The sequence below is a fragment of the Buceros rhinoceros genome, unplaced genomic scaffold (genome assembly GCF_000710305.1).
Source record: "Buceros rhinoceros silvestris isolate BGI_N320 unplaced genomic scaffold, ASM71030v1 scaffold1220, whole genome shotgun sequence".
Classification (NCBI taxonomy): Eukaryota; Metazoa; Chordata; class Aves; order Bucerotiformes; family Bucerotidae; genus Buceros; species Buceros rhinoceros.
Genome location: NW_010389177.1, coordinates 2986 through 16185, shown reverse-complemented (window position 1 = coordinate 16185; position 13200 = coordinate 2986). Strand labels below are relative to the sequence as shown.

The following is a 13200-nucleotide window of genomic DNA, read 5'->3' as shown; positions in this document are numbered from 1 at the left end:
TTCTTTCGGATCCGATTTCCGATCCTGCATTCTTCTCTGGATGCCCTGAAATGTGCCTATCTCTTGAGAGTATTATTATTAGCATCTTTACAGTCTGTGAAAGATACAGCTAGGATTTGAGCCTTTGCTAATATTATTAATGTGTAAACGCCAATTTTATGCATTACCTGAATATCACAAAATGTTTCTTAATGGGAAAAGAACATGGTCTGCACTTCCTGAGAGAAACATTACAGTTAAGGAAGGTGAAGCATCAAGAGTGCTGAATGATCTGAGGAGAAAGCTAGTAGGTAGTAAGTTCTGAGACTGCAGTCAATTTATATATATCCTCTGTTCTGTCATAGCAACAGTGAGGGTTCAGTATGAGAAATTGTTTTAACTTCCTGTAGTTGGTACTTCTGCTGCCTGCCTTCCTCAGCACATTCATCTTTTGGGGATTTAATTTAGATATTCGGATTTTTGTAAGGGTTGGTTTCTTTTTCCGGTTTCCCCTGAAGAATAAATGATAATATCTCCCTTATGACCACCTGCCATAAAATGTTGTATCTGTTTCCCCGGTGCTGCAGAGAGGCAGTCCTGTTACATTTCCCTCACTGAGTCTGCACTTGTGTTTTCTTTAAAATAAAAAACGTACTCAGGCATTCTTCCTAGATCTCCTCTAGCAAATATTTTGCATTCAGCCACAGCCACAGCCGTCCTCGTTTCTTTGTAAGGATCCCTCTGTAAAATGCAGTAGGAGTTAGTTAAGCACGTGAAAGTCTCACTCCATCCTACTGTCACTGCTATAACTAGTCTTCTGTGTCCTTCATTTCACTGCTTATCGAGGGTTGGGCCAGCGCAGGTTTTCAGCACAGGTCTGTCTTTCTGGAAGTGTGCTTTTCCCTTTAAAGACGCTGTATTTTGTTTGCATTTATATTAATACCTGAATTACAACTAAACAATCAGAAACACAGTAATTTTTAGGAGTTCTTGATTTTGTTTGCTTGTTTATGTTTTATTGTTTCTAGTTTTTATGCTGTCTTACTCAAAATTTTAAGTAAGCTCCTAAGAGTGTAAACTGAAGATACTCTTAGGAAAGCACTAAAGAATTTTCTTTCTGTGATGTAATAGTTTCTGCTTGTAGTCCTCAAATTCTGATTCAAAAAATTTGTAACAAGAGTATTTGTACAAGGAAACTGCATGTTTAATTCCTTGTTTTGCTGCCACCATTGGTCAGGTCAGATTATTAAACATAATTAACCTATATGAAAGGAACATGGAGAAAGTCCCAGAGTATCTTGTGATCGGGTATTTATAGTGAGCTATTAATGGACATAGGCTCTACGGAGATCATTTTCAGCCCTGAAAATATCACTTTCAACTTAATAATCGCTTCTTCAATGTGTGAGGTCTTCCCTCTTTCAGAAGGTGAGGAAAACCAGTATATTTTCTCCATCCATAGTATATTAGAAGTCATTTTACAAAACCAAAGTAGTCTGGATTTGAAATGTTTGTGTAGTCACTGTGCTATAGATATAATTGAATAGTAACTGCTACTTGTCTGTGTATTTTGTTAATGTATTTCTCCTTTTTGCTACATGTGCAGTTTCAGAGCAGGGCAATCACACGTCAGGTGGCTCAGGTAACAAATTAAATGATGCAGGTTTGCTGGGAATTACTGCTGGTCAACTTTTAAGCTCTTTCTAGAACTATTCCAAACGTTGTAAGTGGCATGTTGACAACTTCGTTTTGCTATGCTCATTCACATTGCTCATTTGTTTATTTGCTTTCAGTTTTACTTACTCATTTTATTTTACTTTGCCCTGTATTTTTGGTTGGTTTTATTCTGTCTCTTGAAAGACAGAAGTGGAAGTTTTGAGATGGTAAAACCGTTAAGAGATTTGAGCCTATCAAAACATCTGTGACTTTAATCCATGATAGCGTGTGGCTGGACATACAAAAGAACAGTGTGACTGCTTATACATATAACAGTGTTCCTCTACACACATTATACTGTTTAATGATTGATTTGATCGTTAATAATTTTTTATAAGTTCTTCTTAAATTTTAACATTTAGTCTTAACAGTGTCAATTGGATTTTTTTCTATGCTCCATTATTTGTATTACAGTCTTAAAAGGGTATTACAGTCTTAAAAGGGTAAAAAATATTTTTAATTGAACCCTTTCAATTTAGCAAACTTTTTTTTTTAAACTAACGCTGTTCTTCAGCTTTTAAGAATTATGTTGTATTATTACCATTGAGGTTACACCACAGTGTTTTATTTCTGCCTGTAGCGGATATATTTTGTTGCAGTACATATAGCTATATACCTTATAAGTGTCAGAAGCAAACAGAGATGCACTGACAAAGAATGCAGGATTGTGAGTTTATCTGTTCTAAATGGCTTTAGGTTATGTACAGAAGGTGGTAGAGTTGGTCTTTTTCCAAGCATGTGTCAGCTGGAAGGCTGATGCACGGAACAGCCCGAGTCTGTAATACTTCCATTGAGGTTACACCACAGTGTTTTATTTCTGCCTGTAGCGGATATATTTTGTTGCAGTACATATAGCTATATACCTTATAAGTGTCAGAAGCAAACAGAGATGCACTGACAAAGAATGCAGGATTGTGAGTTTATCTGTTCTAAATGGCTTTAGGTTATGTACAGAAGGTGGTAGAGTTGGTCTTTTTCCAAGCATGTGTCAGCTGGAAGGCTGATGCACGGAACAGCCCAAATCTGTAATAGTTTCCTGACTACAAGGTAGGGCCTTAACGATATCTTGGTTGAAACAGTTTGAACAAAAGCTATTATTAAAAAAATTCATGTCCTTCACCAGCCCTTCACTTGCAGGCCCTCTGTGAACAAACTGGAAGAACATCGCAAGCCTTACTGCACATCTGTTTTCCTGCTAAGAAAACATCAGAACACAACTGTAATGATATTTGAGTCTGAAAGACTTGAGAGAATGACTCTTTATCTGAAAACTAAGTTTTACTTACTCTTGCTGCTTTCTGATAATAATGCCATGACAAGGAGCTGTTCTGTGTGTTCAGTCTGTGGAGCGGGGATAAAAGCTAGCACGTGGTACTGGAATAGAAAGATCTTTGTTCTGCTCTAAATAGAATAACTCTTTGCATTTCTCTTGATACTTAAATAGCAACGGCTATTTCTATTACTCCAGATTTAGCCTGAAGATGTAACATCTCTTTCCAATTAAAAAGTGATCCAGGTTGTGCTGATTCGCCATGTATGATTCTCCATATATGTTCAGCGGTGATTCTGACGATGAAATCGCTACCCAACAAGCTATTCAGGAAAGCTTACAAGAGAGGCATAAAAATGAAACCAGTGGCAGTGCAACAGAGCACGAAAGGTAGTAAGTTATTACTTCTGTTTTGGCTGTTTTCTTGGCATTAGTATAAGCACATAGGAACTATCATTTCCTTTGTGACTTACAATGTTGTCGTTATTGCTTTGACCTTGTCTCGTGGATACTGGAAACCACTGGTAGCTCGCTTGTTCTGAGCTCTCCCATTTCCTCAAAAATACGGAACATACGAAACTTTCAGGTGGTGTTTTACATCAGTATCGAAGTGAGTACAGGGCTTTACGAAGAAGAGAAATGTGTGATGTAAAATAGGTTGGTGTTGCAGCTTTTTCTTACTTTAGTATTTAATTGTTGGCCTTTGTGTGAAAAATCCAATAGCTATAGTGGCAGGGGAGAACCAACAAAAAAAGTGTTTTAATCTGTTAGACCCTTCCAAACACGTAACTTACAGAAATCTGACACGTAGTCTAGACTTGAGTATTTGAATTAAAGTACAATTATATCCTGAACTCGACATTAACTTTTACCTCTCTATTTTTGTTCTGGTTATGCAGTTTCCAGCATATTTCAAGTAAAGAACGTGGAAGGATAATTGCAGCAATTCGGACAGTTAAGTGCAAATACACCACACGAAGCCCGTACTTCTGGGAATCACTTTGGCGTTGCATTGTTGAGCAGTGCCTACATTTTAGTGTCTGATCATCATCTGATTTAAGTGCAGGTTTTCTTTATATAGTCTTGGGAGGAGCTAAGCAACTGAAACTGGGACATCCAATAGCCAACTTACTAGACAGGAGCACGGTAAGGGGATGGGTTCAAATGTCACTCCTCTCAGATTCCAGTGCTTCATCCCCTGACACTAGGGGGAAGAGCCAGGCCTTTCTTGTAAGATAAGCAACAGGATGGCAATCATCAATCAATACTGCATGAAAGCATCTGCTGCTTTGTGAGACACCCGTAGTTCAGTCCCCTCTCTGTCTGAAGAGTGTTCCAGAATTGTTCTTTAACTGCCAACCATTTGTGTATTCCAATACGAGATGCTCTTAGCTCCGGTGAAACTTCTGCTTTTTGTGGTACCACTATGAATTAATATACTGAGTCACAGAGCCACTAAACAATGAGCATAAGTAGTACAGTTGTTCGGACAGTTGTCTGGCAGTGGGAAACCTTCTGTCCAGTCTTTACGCACATCATAGTAGTTATACAGATATTTAGTGGAGTAGGAATCAAGAAACCAGAACTTCTTCTGGAGAAGCAAACGCTATAAATATTCCATACACAATGGAGAATGTGTCTAAACTCTAGTTAAACTTGCAGCCTGATCTTATGACATAATAAGAATGTATAATTATTCTATGTTTAGGAGAACTTCAGCAGCAGAGACTGAGGGCAGTCTGTCCCTTCTCCCTGTAGCTGTGCATGACATGAAGGGCAGACTGCCTTCTCCCAGGAACGGTGCGATAAAAAACAAGAGCAGAAACCAGGCCTGCACTTAACAGGATTTCCTGCCAAGACAGTGTTCCTGTTTCTCGATGAGATATAAAATGGAAAACACAATCACTTGTGTTGATTAGAGATCCAAAAAGATTGCTGGTACAAGCAGGAATAACAACACAGGGCTCACCCCTGTTAAATGATCTTACTTTTACTTTGCCAACTTAAATATCTTTTCCTACAGCTTCACTAGGACACCTGTTTATGCATTAAATGCTCCTGCACTGTTGCTCATGAGAGGATTGTATTTGAAACAAAACACCTGTTTATGCATTAAATGCTCCTGCACTGTTGCTCGTGAGAGGATTGTATTTGAAACGTTAGTCATACTACTGTAACATTTTTCAGTGTATAATTCAAAATGCTTTGTGAGTCAGCATCAATCATTGATTATTGTGTTCGTGTAAACGACTGAGAGAAAATTTCTTTGACAAAGCAAGTTGTTTATTCCAGATGCACTGATGGAATAAATGGCACTCAATATATTAGTTGCCTGAATTTTGTTTTATGCTGAGTAATGGGGTATGTGTCTGTCTTAAAATATCACAGGCCAAGAAGAGACCTTGATGAAACTGGTGAGACACAGTTCTGCTTTTGAAGAAGCGGATCAGCAAGGCTGGCTTGCTCTGCATGAAGCTGCAGCACAGATAAATAAGAACATCCTTGAAATAACTTTGAAAGGTATAGAGTCCTTCAGGTTTTCTACCAAAAAGTTTTAGAAAGTCAGGTTTGATGAATCATCCAGCTTAAAACGTGTTCTGCTTTTGTGTGTTTCAGCCTCGCGTGCCGTTACATGGGAACAAGCTACTCTTAAAGGGGAAACACCTCTCTTAGTGGCAGTAAGAAATTGCTTTGCAGACAACGTCCGCTTCCTCCTGCTCAACGGCTGCAATCCCAATGTTAAGAATGAAGAGGGAGATTCTCCTTTAGTTACAGGTGAGTACCTTGTTTCGGGGTGGAGAGGTGAGGGGATGAGGTGAGATTATAGGTACATATTTTAGGTTTCAGTTTGACATACTTCAAATCAATATCATCTAAAACACTTCGCTATAAAGAGCGAAAAATATGAATGTCAGTATTGAATGTGTCTGTCCCTGTCTGTCTGTCTTAGATGATATCAAGGCTTTAAATTCCAGTTAGGGACTGTCACCACAAAGTTCTTAGCAGTATGTAATAAAGTGTAATCTTTACTGGTTTACTGAAGTATGGGAAACCTAGAACTAGAAGAAGCTGAAAGTCTCCCCCCAAGCCTGGTCCAGTGCAGGGAGCTCCAGATGCTTACCATCTGCCATCCTCAGCTGCAGAGTTTGAGGTTCAGGTTGAACATACATCTTTTTCCTCAAAGAATTAATCAGCTTTCTCCATGAAGTGCAGTGTCTTCTCTGCTTTCTTTGGCATCATTTTATGCAGCGGTGCCAGCAGTTTTTTCTCCAAAAGTCATCGTAATTGGTTTTCATTTTCAAAAATTATAACAAACTACCCTGATTTACCTGCATTATGTAGAGCATAAAACAGTGTTTGTCCCTATTCTGACATCCTTAGAATTATCCCAAGCATGAGAAGTGAAGAAGCTAGCTGGGCCTAAATTGTTGGTTCATGTCTGTTTGAATTTTTTTAATTAAGGGGTAAGGTACCATAACTAGTATCACTTTTAGTGTGAATGTCGTTTTAATATCATCATGCACAAGAATTGTAATTCTTGATTTGTAAAGAACCGTATTTTGCCAAAAATGTTTTTTCAGAATTGTTCTATTTCATTTGCTTCCCCCAGTTTGGGCCATGGTGCTAGTACTCATACTGAGTCTTAGCAGAAAAAACAAAACAAAACAAAACAATCCCATGTTCTCATTACCTGAGTTCTAAAGGAGCACTGTAAGTTTCTTGGACAAACCCGTACGTTTTTTCATATTGAAAGGGTGTTTTTTTTCAAAACTATTGTTAAAGAAAGAGGAAAAAGCCACCAAGCATCTGTAGGATCCCCATCCACCCTTTTGAAATGACAGAAGCTTCTAGTCAGGGCCACCTGCTTAGAAAAGGTGTGGAGAATTTCTAGATACTTTTGAAGTGCACTATATTAAAATCCGCCATCCCCCCGGAAGGCAGCGTATGGGATTTCTCTAACGTAGCCAGGTAGGTTAAAGCTAATGAGACGTCGCAGGTTGTAATATGCTGTCAGTGCTGTTTTGAGCAGCTGGGGCACAGGAAGCTTCCTGCTTAATCTGCCTCAGTGAAGGGCACTCCGGGGTCTACCCTGCACAGCCTGGAAGAGCAAAGGGAGGAGGAGGGAGAGGCGTTGCCTGTGTGTTTCATCCACTGGAGTCAATGCATATGACTCTTTCAAGATCCTGACTGACTTAACAGATCAGTCTGATTCAGCTAGGAAGGCATACGGCATAGTCATTTTAAACTTTCTTTTGTGTTCTGGTAACTACTTACGGCGACTGATGGAGCGGCTGAGCAGGCCAGCTCCTGCCTGCCCCGGTCCCTGTGTGCGATCGCCGTCTAACGGCGAGGAAAGCGGCGTTCGGTTGCGTTGCCAAGCACAACAGGGCTAAGATTTGAGAGAGAAAGAGATTACATATAATTACTCATTTGTGTAGGTAACGTTTTCCTGGAAACAAAGAGACTTGCTGCTAAGTTAAACCTGTCGGTGACATTCCTCAGTGTGTTAATAGTACTGCCAGGAACAGCGTGAGCTTTCCTGGGCTGCCGCATCACCACAGCGCAGAGAATATAATGTTGAGTAAATGCAAACATTTTCATTGATTATCTTACAGCAATTAAACATGATTCATATGAGATTGCCTCCTTGTTGATCAGTTCTGGTGCAAAAGTGAATTTGCAGTGTGTCCACAAGAGGACTGCTTTACACGAGGCGGCCAGACTAGGCAGGAAGGACCTGGTGAAGCTTCTCCTTCGTTCTGGAGCAGATCCTGACCCTCGCAGTGGATATGGGCTAACACCTCTAGCACTGGCTGCACAGGTCGGACATACAGAAATTATGGAGCTCTTACTGCAAAAAGGTGAGACCTTATTATCCTGGATGTTGTAGGAAGAGGAGGCTTGGGGTGGAGGTGTATCTGGCCATGTTATAAACACCCAGTGAGGTGATGTAAAGGAGGCAGAGCCAGATCCTTCTCAGTGGTGACCAATAACAGGACAAGAGACCAAGGGCACCAACTGAAACCTAGCAAATTCTGTCCGAACATGAGAACCTTTTTTTCCTGTGAGGGTGGCTGAATGTCGGAATAGGTCACTCGGAGAGGCTGTGGAGTCTCCATCCTTGGAGATAAGAAAACTTGATTGGCCACTGTCCTGGGCAGCCTGCTGTAGCTGACCTTGTTCGAGCACAGGGCTGGACTGAGGGATCTCCAGAGCTCCCTTCTAACCTCAGCTGTTCTGTAGTTTCTTGTTTTACAAGATACACAAAAAATATGTTCTGACTTGACTCGTGGCAAACTGTAGTAGTCATCATTTGCTTTGCAAAACTGCGAGCAAATCTGATACGTCCCAGGAGACAGTTTCTTTGCATTTTTGGACGGCGTCTTAATTTATTTGAAGAATTTGACTCCCAAATCACATGAGTTGAGGTCTGTCTGAAGAATTCCTAGTATCTAAATTTAACGATTTATGTGTGTGTGTGTGTGTGTGTGTGTGTGTGTGTGTGTGTGTGTGTGTGTGTGTGTGTGTGTGTGTGTGTGTGTGTGTGTGTGTGTGTGTGTGTGTGTGTGTGTGTGTGTGTGTGTGTGTGTGTGTGTGTGTGTGTAAATACAGACACACAGATGCACAAACACACGTATATTTCCTCTAAAGTCGTTAGCCTATTTACACAAATTTTTATTAGTCTTCTGAAAGTTCTGTGACTGGATTAAAACTGGTTATTATACTGCACACCTTCAGAAATAGCTGCAGGAGTAACTTCCCTTACTAAAGAAAATTAAATGCTGTCTGCACCAAGAGGATTGTTGTGATACGGTTAAGTAAAGGCCTGATACAGACTACATTTTCATAATATTCAAATAATATATTAACATTTAACTGAGTGGTTGTAATTGCTTTTTAAATGCAATATTGCTTTCTCGTGTAGACAGGTCACCTTAGGGAAGGAAAGCCTGACGACATTTATGGTGGGGAATTTTATATGATGGCTCAGCAGTGCCAGAACTGGATTGTAGGAACTGTTTAGATACTGGCTTCTCTCATATTTACAGTTACATCTGTCTGGTCTTTGTAAAGTCGAATAATTGAAGTGCATTGCATGTTAGCTAAAAATCAGTTGTTTGTATGAGTAAGAACCAAACCCCTTCGCATGCCCAGTTCTAGCAGCAGGTCTTCGTTTGTAATGGTGTTCAAAGCGATTCAGACCATCTCGTTCCCAGGATTACTTAAACACATCTAACATCAAAGATCCAGAGTGAAGGTTTATGCTCACAGTGGTTTTATTTGGTGAAGAATAGAATTCACAATACCATGTCACTGGAGGGTCGGAGATGTTAATTACTGCAGGATATTTATGGTGACTACTGTGAAAATCCTTGGTGCTTCTTTGCAGGTGCGGATGTTCTTTCACAGGCAACGGATTGTGCTTCTGTATTGTTTGAAGCAGCAGGAGGAGGAAACCCAGATTCTCTGAGTCTTCTACTAGAATATGGGGCTGATGCCAATGTACCAAAGCACTCGGGTCATTTGCCAATCCACAGAGCTGCATATAAGGGACACTTCCTGTGAGTGAATATCCTTAAAAATCAAGTAGTGGTGACACGAGAAATAATGATTTTGCTAATTCTACCTTATTCAAAGCAAGCAGCAAATCTGTAGTTTTGTAGAAGGAATTCTTTTTGACTGTGTAAATATGAGTTTTCTGTGTCCGAATGTGAGAGAGAGACCAGTCAGAGTCAAATCTTCCATCATTTTAGGATGAGCATATTAATTCCCCTAATATTTCCTTACTTGTCACAAATAGTAAGACACTGTCCAGTCTGATGCTGAGTCCTGGGACATTCTCGCTCTCTTTAGGCATGCCTCATCTCCACCCCATCACACGGAAAGTAAACAAATAAACAGGGGGATAAGGGCTATCCCTGTTTTAAAGACAGAAGGGTTACTGGGAAATATTTTTGCTAAAATCACAACCAGTAAGCGAGAAATTAATCTTCAATACTAGGAAATTTGTATTGTGGTTAAGAATCTGAGGATTCTTAAGTGCTATGTTAATATTTTACATATATATAAATAAATTACATTTAAATTGAAATATGAAAATACACATAATATTATTGTGTATATTAAATGAGATATTCTTTTATTCACGGTATATTATATTCTAATAATTCCCTAGTTCCTACCGGTTAAGCAGTAACACTGTGCTCTTGACATTCAAGAAAAGCTGCTAATGAGAAGGAACCACTCTTTGTCTAGCAAGGAATGGGGCTGTACATGAGTAACAGTAGCATAATTCATGTGTAGTAGGTGTGAAGTCAGTATCCGTTGCTGGCCAACAACTGACTTGTTAGCGGTTTAAGTCATGCAGAGGTGTAGCATGCCATGGTACTGCTTTGGTAGAATAAGATGGTTGTATACAGTCGTCATGAATTCCGAAGCCCAGCAAGACAGAGAAATTCAAAGACTGAGCTCGGAGAACCAGTACATTTAAGATTCTGAGATTCTTCTTCTTTTAATTCTTCAGAGCCCTAAAAAATTTAGTTCCCGTTACTAGTTTTGATGCCATTAAAGAAAGTGGGATAAGTCCAGTTCACTCAGCAGCAGCAGGAGCACATCCTCAGTGCCTCGAGTTTCTCCTCAAATCTGGGTTTGATGCCAATTTTATGCTGGATCAAAGAATTCGCAAAGGCTATGACGACCATCGGAAATCAGCACTGTACTTCGCTGTTTCCAACGGGGATATCTGTTCAACACAGCTGCTGTTGAATGCTGGAGCCCTGACAAACCAAGATCCCATCAACTGTCTCCAAATAGCCTTGAGAATGGGCAACTATGAGTTAATGAACCTGCTGCTCCGACACGGGGCTAACGTCAATTACTTCTGCAGAGTGAATACAATGCATTTTCCATCAGCTCTCCAGTACGCTCTGAAAGATGAAGTCATGTTGAGAATGCTGTTGAACTATGGGTATGATGTGCACCGCTGCTTTGATTGCCCTCAGGGAAACAGTTCGCATTCCCAGTACGTGACTGACGGGTGGACTTCTACTGTTATCAAAGATACAATGGTAAGTGCATCAGACAGCTCCTGTGCAGTTTTACTACCAGTATCCTTCCTAAAACTAAACGGAAATGTTCCTAACGAGAGAGTTTACACGTAGAGATGGGAACAGACAAGGCTTTAAGATTAAACAGATGCTGTCACGAGGTCTAGTTCAGAACAGCAAACGATCATGAACATTACTTTCAAACTATGAGACTATAGCTAATGATAAGCTAGTGATCGGTACAGAACTGGCTCTCCCGGCAGTCTGGTCTGCGCTGTGAAAACAGGGACTTGCAGGCTGGCTGGCTGGGTTGTCTTGTGTCATAACGCTCGTACTGGAAGGCTGTTGTAAGGACACCCTGGCGCTGGCACGATAAACACTGCACGGAAATCAACAACCGTGGACCAGTCTGCAGAGGTTGCTAGGGACAGCCATCAGCGTCATCGTTCTACAGTTTGTAAAGTCCACTTGAACCTAATAAAGCCTGCTTCAACCTGAAGATAAGGGCACGTGGCATCTCTGAACTGGTGGGTCCCCTCTTCAGCACGCTGAGACACAGGTCTAGACTCCACTTAGGGAGCGGTAGCACTTCTTTTTAAGCACTGGATTAACAAATACACAGCTGCTTAAGTTCATTTTTTTGATCTAGTACAAAATAACCGTATTTCATATTTTCAGAGTCTACTAGTGAGGCTTAATGCAAGCTGTGACAACCTCTGAAGCTCATTCTCCCTAGGGTTCTGCTAAAGTTAACTAAGTTTAATTGCTTTTGTCATACACAGGAGTACTGAATATTATCCTACTAAACATTTTGTTCCTATCAGTTCTGTGAGGTGATAACCTTGTCGTGGCTGAAGCATCTGTCGGGGAAAGTAGTGCGAGTAATGTTAGATTACGTCGATCGTGTTAAGATCTGCTGGAAGCTAGAAGCAGTTCTCAAAGAACAGGAACTCTGGCCAGACATCAATTCCATTTTAAGTAAGTATCAGATGTTTACATCTGAAATGGTGAACAAGGTTTTGGGAGTGGGGCCTTTTCGTTACTAGTATTTCATTTTCTTTAGCTCAGACTGGTGCTCTTCTTGACCCTTGTCAGGCCAAAGGTTATGTTTTGACAGGAAGAGACCTAAAAAATCAGTCTGTAGGATATAAACTAAGTTTCTGATAGACAGTAACTGCACAACTTACGTAGAGCACGTTGTTAAGAGGAATTTTAATTATAATGTCAACAACACAATCTTTTTTAAGGGTAGAAAAACTCTTCCCCTGCCTCAAGCTGATGGAACAAATCTAATAAATCACTATTTTTAATTGAGTGATTTAATTCTAGACTACATTAATACTATGTCCTTTTTGCTTGCACATAGACGAAGTAGCAATGACTCAAAATTCTACTTCTACTGACGACTTCAGGTTGACAGAAAACTGGCACCAGGTACTTGGGGTTAAAACACATTCCCCAAACTTTACTGCTTAAACTTGTATTAACCTGAATTTAGTCAAATTGACAGAAACAAAATCTCTTGATTTACCTGCCAAAGACCATAAATATAACCGAGAGATGTACGGGCTGAGATAAAAAGGCTCAATCCTGGCAGAGCCAACTCTGTCTGTTCACAAAATGAATATGCAACAAAATCAGAAAAAAAGCTTTTGGAAGGTAGCAGAGTATTCTATAAATAAATGGAACAAAAATTAATGAATAAATTGCTAACATCACTCTTACCTTCTCTGTTCTAGGAAATCCTCGCCCGCTGAAGCATCTTTGTCGTCTGAAAATACGGGAATGCATGGGCCGGTTGCGTCTCCGTTGTCCTGTCTTCATGACCTTCCTTCCACTGCCAAACTGCTTGAAAGACTACATACTGTACAAGGAATACGACCTTTACGGACAGGAAAACTTCACAGGAACCTACCAGCTCAACGGTACATAATTACTAGTTCCGTATTTTACAGGGAACGTTGACCTGGGTAAGACTGTCCCGTGCAGCTGCTTTTTTCTTTTGGGATTTTATCTCCAGCATTTCCCCTCAGCCCTCGGGGAAAAAGGGGAGAACCCCACAATGTAAGTATTGGTGATACCATTTACCAGATCCACTGGAGTATAAGCTATCTGAGAGTGATGGCAGTAGCACTAAATGCTTCATGTGGGAAGCTGAGCCCTGTAGAAGGCCGGGCTGCAAACCCT

At 40.4% G+C, this 13200-nt stretch overlaps 1 protein-coding gene across 1 annotated transcript; it reads left to right on the top strand.

The window, feature by feature from the left end:
- Positions 1–3227: 3227 nt before the first annotated feature.
- Positions 3228–12938, top strand: ASB14 (ankyrin repeat and SOCS box containing 14; the record flags this gene model as incomplete). Its single annotated transcript, XM_010133341.1, has 9 exons — positions 3228–3355; positions 3865–3915; positions 5349–5485; positions 5582–5740; positions 7582–7827; positions 9357–9528; positions 10491–11034; positions 11838–11991; positions 12753–12938. Coding segments are annotated over exons 1-9 (1777 nt in total), but the record flags the coding sequence as incomplete, so codon positions are not given.
- Between the last annotated feature and the right edge of the window lie 262 nt (positions 12939–13200).